This window comes from Myotis lucifugus, unplaced genomic scaffold (assembly GCF_000147115.1).
Source record: "Myotis lucifugus unplaced genomic scaffold, Myoluc2.0 scaffold_441, whole genome shotgun sequence".
NCBI lineage: Eukaryota > Metazoa > Chordata > Mammalia > Chiroptera > Vespertilionidae > Myotis > Myotis lucifugus.
This window is the reverse complement of record NW_005871489.1, coordinates 798345-806388: the sequence shown is the minus strand read 5'-3', so window position 1 is coordinate 806388 and position 8044 is coordinate 798345. Positions and strand designations below refer to the sequence as shown.

The window sequence follows — 8044 nt, the reverse complement described above, 5'->3', positions numbered from 1 at the left end:
ATGGGAGGCGTAGCAAAGGTACGGTCAATTACCATGTTTGTCTATTATATTAATTGATGTCTAAACAAGCTGATTCCCAGACCAACCCCCACTTACTAATGAAACCATCTTAACTGTGGTTTCATTTCTGGAAATTTTAAATATTCAGTTTGTGTCCCTTGATTGGTCTGAATCTCTTCCCCAGAAAAGGTGGGGGTCAGCTTTATATTCCTGAGTAACCGCTTCCTAGTCAGACAGGAATGACAGATGTGGGTGCTTCGGAGATGCTTGTCCTGGGGCCTGCAAGGGAGACCTATGGCTCTTCAGTCACCGAGCCCATAATGAGATTCACTAAACTGAGGCTCTCTCCTTTGCTAGGCAGTGGCTTTGGCCCTGAGTTGATTCCTCTGATGGATGGAGAGTCAGTTGATGGGGAGTCAGTCAAATGCTTGGCGTGACAAGGATGCCTTGTTTTCTAGACTTTTCTGCAGGATTCCTTTCTGAGCACCTAGAAGATGAGCATCCAGACCCCACCCACACTCCTGCAGCTGGCAGTAGAGAGCCTGCTGAGGGACCAGGCCTCAGCCATCTCAGCTCTGGAGTACTTGCCCGCTGAGCTCTTCCCACCGCTGTTCATTCAAGCCTACCGTAGGAAAATCTGGCAGCCCCTGTCGGCGATGGTGCGCGCCTGGCCCTTCAGTCTCCTCCCTCTGGGGGGCCTGATGCAGCTGCCTCCGGTCATGGTCTTAAAATCCATGTTGGATGAGCTAGACGTTCTGCTTGCCCAGAAGGTTCGGCCCAGGTAAGGCTGCTCCAGGTGCATGGTAGGGTCATGGGCATCCCAGAAACAGTGAGGGTCAGGGTGTGTGGAAGACCTAAGGGTGGACCCTTGTTTCTGATGGTGACAAAGAGGCGCAGGGAGCCCTTGCACACTACAAAGCTCACTGTGGGAAGTGGAGGACAGCCTACTGGGCAGGGGCGCCTGCAGGATCTGCCCTGCCTCCTCCCAGTGGTACTTAAAGGTGCTCCAAGTGCTGAGCAGGAGGGATGGAAGGGAAGGAGATGAGCAAAGCAAAGCAGTGGGAGGAGGAGGGCATGGGAGAAGCTGGCCCTGGGATTCAAAGTAGTGGGGGTGGAATCTGATTGTGGCCTCAACTCAGATGCTCAGTCTCATTCTTCCCTGCCCTCATTCAGTTGATCTTTTTTGAAAAACATTTTTTTATTGATTTCAGAGAGGAAGCAAGAGATTGAGATAGAAGCATCAATGATGAGAGAGAATCCTTGATCAGCTGTCTCCTGCACACACACACACACACACACACACACACACTCCCCCTCCCTGACTGGGCATTGAACTGTGACCTCCTGGTTCATAGGTAGATGCTCAACCACTGAGACACACTGACCATAAAGCATGTCAGCCATTGCCCTGTTGACTTGGAAGAATCTCAGCTAATGTCCTGCTTTCCCCACAGGAGGTGGAAACTGCGGGTGCTGGATTTCAGGAACACGGGTGAGAACTTCTGGAGAATGTGGTGTGGAGACAGCACCCCGAAGTGCTCACTGACGGGCCCAGTGGCTGTGCACATCTCCAGCCCCAACATGGAGCACCCCTTGGCGCCCTTGGAGGTGTTCCTAGACCTTGACTTCAATGAAAGGGACGGGGATGAGTTTTTCATGTACATCGTCCAATGGGCCCAGCAGAGAAAAGAGTTGGTCCACCTGTGCTGCAAGACGCTGAGGTTTTTTGATGTGCCCTTCGAGAGGGCCAGGAAGGTCCTGGATGGGGTGCAGCTGGACTGCATCCAGGAGGTGGAAGTGGACTACCCCTTGGACTTGCCCACCCTGGGGACGTTTGCTCTCTACCTGGGTCAGATGAGTAACCTGCAGAGACTCTCTCTCTCCCACATCAACCTGTTGGCCGAGGAGGAAGAGCAGCGATCCTTTTCCCAATTCCTCACTCAGATGCTCAGGCTGCGGCAACTCCGAGACCTCAACATGGAGTCTCCCTCCTTCCTCCGAGGCCGTCTGGACCAGATGCTCAGGTGAGCTGTGTAACAGTGGACGCAGCCCCAGAATGTCAAGGGAGTGGTCTTGTTAGGTGCTTTGAATGGTGTTACCCTGTGAGCACCTTAGGGAAGCTTGTTTTGAAATCTGCCTGTCAGCAGGGGTAGCAGAACTGGCTCAATGAGTGTCCCAGGGAGCCTGGGTCTGTGAATGCTTCCTTAGGGAGAGATGTGTAAGTGTCTGGGACTTAGGAAGAGGGAGGGAGGAGGAAAAGCCACATCAGATGGAGCATTTCCAGACAGAATCTCTGTGCCCACCGGCCATGTGAACACACGTGAGCCTGTCTCAGCTTCCCCATCTGTCGAAGGTGCTCGTGGGCTCCAGGAAAGTCATTAGTACAAAGGAAAGGCAGGATCCCGCAGCTAAGGGAGCAGGAGGGTAAGGACTGCAAAGAGTGACAGGTGGTTTGTGGTGGAAGTCGCCTCTGCAGACTGGCCTCCCAGCTGATGCTGCAGATTCTTTCTCTGGTCACTCTCTTTTTTCTTTAAGTCCTCACCGGAGGATATTTTTCCTTTGGTTTTTAGGGAGTGAAATGGAGGGAGGGAGGGAGGGAGAGACAGAGAGAGAGAGAGAGAGAGAGAGAGAGAGAGAGAGAGAGAGAGAAATACCGATTTGAGAGAGATGATTGGTTGCTCCCAACACTTGCCCCAACCCCGGCCTGGCATTGAGCCTGCAAATGGGATCCGTGCCCTTGACCATGAATCTAAACCAGGGGTGGGCAAACGTTTTGACTCGAGGGCCACAATGGGTTCTTAAACTGGACCGGAGGGCCGGAACAAAAGCAGGGATGGAGTGTTTGTGTGAACTAATATAAATTCAAAGTAAACATCATTACATAAAAGGGTACGGTCTTTTTTTTTTTTTAGTTTTATTCATTTCAAACGGGCCGAATCCGGCCCGCGGGCCGTAGTTTGCCCACGGCTGGTCTAAACTGAAATTCTTCAATCAAAAGCGAAAGCTCTGTCCACTGAGTCAAACCAGCTGGGGCCAGGTTGTTCCTCGGGCATTAGATGAAAGAGCCTCATGTGGCCCAGAGGTTTGTGCCTAGACTCAAGCAATGGACAGAAGGAAACCTGCTTGAGAGCATTCTTGGTTTTGACTCCCAAACGTAACATTCACAGACCCTTGACCTAACAATGTGAGGCTCTCTGAGCAGGTTCCCGGGGTTTTCCTTATGTCCAGTCACCCTCCAGAGTGCAGTGCTTTGATTGACAGCTGAGGAAAGGAAGCTCTGAAGATGTCGTGAACTTGACCCAGCCTAAAAGGAGAGTGGGCATTTTGGCTGCTGGCCTTCATCAGATTGTCAGGACAGCCCTGGGCTTGGACTAATCGGTCTTCTTCCACCTGGAAGCCCCTCTCTTTTTACTACCGCCATCCCCAGGAACTAATCGCTCCATCTTCTCCCCAGGTGCCTGCAGACCCCCTTGGACAAACTCTCCTTATGGTTTTGCCGGGCAGCTGACACATTCAGACCTGACACACCTGTTCCAGTGCCCCAACCTCAGGCAGCTGAAGTCCCTGCGTCTGTATGGCGCCAACCTCACCGATTTTAGTCCCGAGCCCTTCCGAGCTCTGCTGGAGGCAGTGACACCCACCCTCCAGGACCTGCAACTAGATAACTGTGAGATGGTGGACTCCCACGTCGAGGCCATCCTGCCTGCCCTGAGCCACTGTCACCAGCTCAGGAAGTTCACCATCTCCAACAACAAATTTTCCATGGCCGCCGTGGAGAAGCTGCTGCGCCACACAGCCGGGCTGTGCAGTTTAGAGTTCGAGTTGTACCCCGTCCCTCTGGAGTGTTACACGACCCACGAGACTGTGGACCGGGAGAGAGTTGCCCTGATCCGGGCTGAGCTCACGGGGACACTGAGGGAGTTAGGACAACCCAGGACCATCCGTCTTGACACCAAGTGCTTTAGCTCTGGGGAGTTTTATCTCGTGGTATTTTCATGACATGGAGCCCATGATGTGCCCCTGTAGTGACCCTGCTCACCAGGTGCACCTAACAAGGGTTTCCTTCTGGGCCCCTGGAACCAGAAACCTCGGACTGGGGTGCAGTATGTGGGGCCACTCGTGTTTCATGTTCATGCTCAGTGTGAATGGGGAAAGGGACGGACCCAGCCCAGGTACAGGATTGCAGGGACAAAGGTTGGGGAGTTCATGGGACCTCAAAGGCAGTGTCCTACTATCAGAATTATGAATCTGATTTGCTTGGGGAGGGGTTGGGCATTTAGGCTCGAGGTGCATTGTGGGAGTTAATCCTCGGGTTGGAAAGGAATGATCAGAAATAAAGACAATTTCAAAGGCCACCTTCCGGTCCTCTGTCATGTATAAACCTGTCTCCCCACTTTACACCTCAGTTACTGATGAAAAAAGGTGTTGAGGGCTCAGGATCAGACACTGGAGCTGCTGGGATGCGTTTCGGCTGCAGGGCTCAGCACCATTTTATCACTCCCTCCAGGTTTTTCCTTCTCCCTGGGCATCTCTGACCTCAATGTGGCTGTTCAGTGGGTGGATACAATGCTACTTTCTATGTGGTCCACTGACCACTGAAGTGAAGGGGACTTGCTTCTGGCTCTGAACCTGTATGTGAGTCGTCCTCATGGTGCTGCTGGTGAACCCACAACTCTCAGGAATTGTGCCAGGAGGGGTTCAGGGCACGAGGCAGGGCCCCCAGTTCCAGAAGGGCTTGTCCACACAGCAGAGGAACAGAGCTCCTGTGGCCTCCTAGCCCATGCCTGTCAGCCTGGTGTTGAGGAATTAACCTGCTTGCAGCCAGGAAAATCATCCAAATTCCTTTGACCAAAATACTAAAGTTATTCGGGAACATAAGACTTTGCCCTTGTATTTTTTTACCACATTGAAATATAACCCTGGGGAGGGAGAGAGAATGGTCATATTGATGGGGAATTGGCGTTATTCTAATAACTTCTCCTGTCTCTCTCTATGGAGGAAGCCTAGTGTATCATGTTTTGAAGTCAGTCTGTCAGAATGGGTAACAGAAGAACTGGGTAAATGGGTGAGGTACTGCCTGTGCTAGGTCCCTCTATTAGACAGTGTTCTCTGGACAAACCCATAGGGTCTACATGGATTTATGTAAGACATTTATAGAAATAGGCTCATATGTTGAGCCCTATCATCTGTGCTTTACTAATTGGAGAACCAGTAAAGCCAATGGTATTCCTCAGTCTAAATCTGGAGATCTGAGAACCAGGGAGCCCATGGTGTAACCCCTAGTCAGAGGCCAAAGGCCTGAGAATAAAGGGCAGCTGGTGTAAAGCCTAGAGTTTGAAGCCTTGAGAACCAGGAACTCCAATGTTCACGGGCAGGTATATATAGCCATCTCACACCTGGCTGGCAAGGCTCAGTGGTTGAGCTTCAACTATAAACCAGGAGGTCACGGTTCTATTCTCTGTCAAGGCACAAGAGGCATCTGATACGTGATCCTCTCTCATCACTGATATTTCTATTATCCCTGTCTCTTCCTCTCTGAAATCCAAGACGTGTGTGTGTGTGAATGTGTGTGTGTTTGTGTGTAAAGATGGGACATCTCAACCAAAGAAAAGAGAATTCATTTCTTCTTTTCTCTTTCTATTTCCTCTTTGTTTCCCCAGAATTAGGAGGAAGCCCCCCCAGCACTGTAAGATCTCCTTTGCACATCTACTGAATCCAAAGCTAGCCCCATCCATTCACACCCTGTTTTACCAGCTACCTGGGCAACCCTTTAGTGCTGTCAGGTGACAGATAAAATTAACCCTTCACAATGACCCTAATCAAAGGGCATCCAAATGAAGACTCCAAGTTGTGTTTTCAGGGGCTGTGCTGTTGGGTGGGGAAGACCTTAGGTAAGAAGCTCAGTTCCCCCTGCAAAATGAGAACATGGTGCTCACCCAGCTTAGTGGATGCTTGTAAGATCAAAAGAGACGGTGCATGTTGAGGGCATACCATTGGGCCTGGCATAGAATTATGATCTCAATAAATGGGTGTTTCCTTCTTTTTCCTCCCAGCAGAAGGCTCCTGTAGTAGGGGTGGGGGTTGGGATGTGGGGAGTGGTGGGTAAGGGTGGGGTTATAGAGTAAAGATTGATTATCAGAAAAAAAAAAAAAAGTGCAGATCTTGGGTGTGCCTCGCCACCACAGCCAAGGGTGAATCTGAGGAAGGGCAGTGAAGGATTGAAGAAAAGACAGACAAGAGAATACAGCTGGGGCTCAGTGGATCTCCCATGCCTGGATGAGGACACAAAACACCCAGCCTAGAAGCTGATGCTTTATTTTATAGTCTGATTAAAATAAGAGTAGATTAACATGTATACAAATGTTCTTCTTTTGACAACACTTGCTGCACCTCCCACAGCACATTAGCTACTTAGGAAGGAATTAGGGAGGTCAGGCTTAATTGTGGTAGGAGAGCTCTGCTCTCCAGGCTGGGACTTGTTGTGGCCCTGCCACAAGTAAGCCTGTGGCTTGACCCTAGAGCCGCTCCATACACTCAGGATGCCTGTGCCACTGGCTGCTCAGAGCAGATGACATGTTAGTGTTGCAAGCAGGGCTGTACTATTGAGCATTTTTAAAATCTGCTAGTATGTAGATGCTGCCTGAATATAAATATTTTTGTGGTGATTTATGTAAATGTTTGTGGTGATTTATGTAAATGTTAGGTGATTTATGTAAATGTTAGGTGATTTATGTAAAAGTGCAGTTTAAAATGATAGCAGAATTTTACTACTTTTAAAGAATGCACGTGGATATTGCTTTAAAAATGTTTTAACTGTGTTGGGAGACTAAAACTTTAAAACTGGTTTTAAAGATCAGTGATCAGGAATTGTTTCTTCTTTAAGTACATTGAGAATAGTACCCTAGCCGGTTTTGTTCAGTAGATAGAGTGTCAGCCTGGGAAGTGAAGGGTCCTGGGTTTTATTTTGGTCAAGGACACGTACCTGGGTTGTAGGCTTCTGGGGCTGTTCATGAGGGCTGATCAGCGGTATATAGGAGGCAACCAATCCATATATCTCTCTGCCATGGTGTTTCTGTCACTCCCTCTCCCTTCCACTACCCCAAAAATCAATGGAAAAATATCCTCAAGTGAGGATTAAATAAAAAAAATGAATGAATAAACAAATAAAATTATAGTAGTACATATGGAAAACCTTTAAAAAATCATTTAGAATAATAAAATTTTAGAGCTGGACATACTAGAAACAGCTTTTTAAAAGTAGACTTTATTGCCTAGCTGGTGTGTCTCAGTGGTTGAACTTTGACTTATGAACTAGGAGGTCATGGTTCAGTTCCCGGTCAGGGCATATACCACCGTTGCCAGCTCAGTCCCCTGTGTGCGGCCTACAGGAGGCAGCCAATCAATGATTCACTCTCATTGGTGAAGTTTCTACTCGAATCCTTCCCCCTTCCATTATGAGATTAATACAACTATTTTAAAAATTAGATTTTATTTATCAGAGCAGTTTCAGGTTCACTGGGGAATTTTGCAGAAGGTAGAGAGTTCCCCTAGACCCTTGTTCCTCCACACTCACAGCCTCCCCACCACCCACACCCCCCACACCCCTCACTGGGGGGTACATCTGTTACAATGGATGGACCTACACTGAGAGAGATTTTTTCACCCAAAGTGATAAATGGTGATGGACGGAGACTTGCTTGGGGTGGAGAACACACAATATGGTGGACCGGTGATGTGTTGTAGATTTGTGCACCAGAAACCTGTATAATTTTGTTAGCCAGTAAAATCAATGAATACAAATCAATCAATCAATAAATTCAATACAGCCGAAACAGGTTTGGCTCAGTGGATAGAGCGTCGGCTTGCGGACTGAAAGGTCCCAGGTTCAATTCCGGTCAAGGGCATGTACCTGGGTTGCGGGCACATCCCCAGTAGGAGATGTGCAGGAGGCAGCTGATCGATGTTTCTCTCTCATCGATGTTTCTAACTCTCTATCCCTCTCCCTTCCTCTCTGTAAAAAATCAATAAAATATATTTTTTTAAA

At 48.9% G+C, this 8044-nt stretch overlaps 1 protein-coding gene across 1 annotated transcript; it reads left to right on the top strand.

Annotated features, from left to right (window-relative positions):
* Nucleotides 1–494: 494 nt before the first annotated feature.
* LOC102419351 (PRAME family member 9/15-like) lies at nucleotides 495–3655 on the top strand. The gene is made up of 3 exons (XM_023744254.1): nucleotides 495–781; nucleotides 1455–2024; nucleotides 3455–3655. Exons 1-3 carry the CDS (start codon nucleotides 495–497, stop codon nucleotides 3597–3599), a joined length of 1002 nt encoding a protein of 333 aa, XP_023600022.1. The 3' UTR covers nucleotides 3600–3655.
* The last annotated feature ends 4389 nt before the right edge of the window (nucleotides 3656–8044 follow it).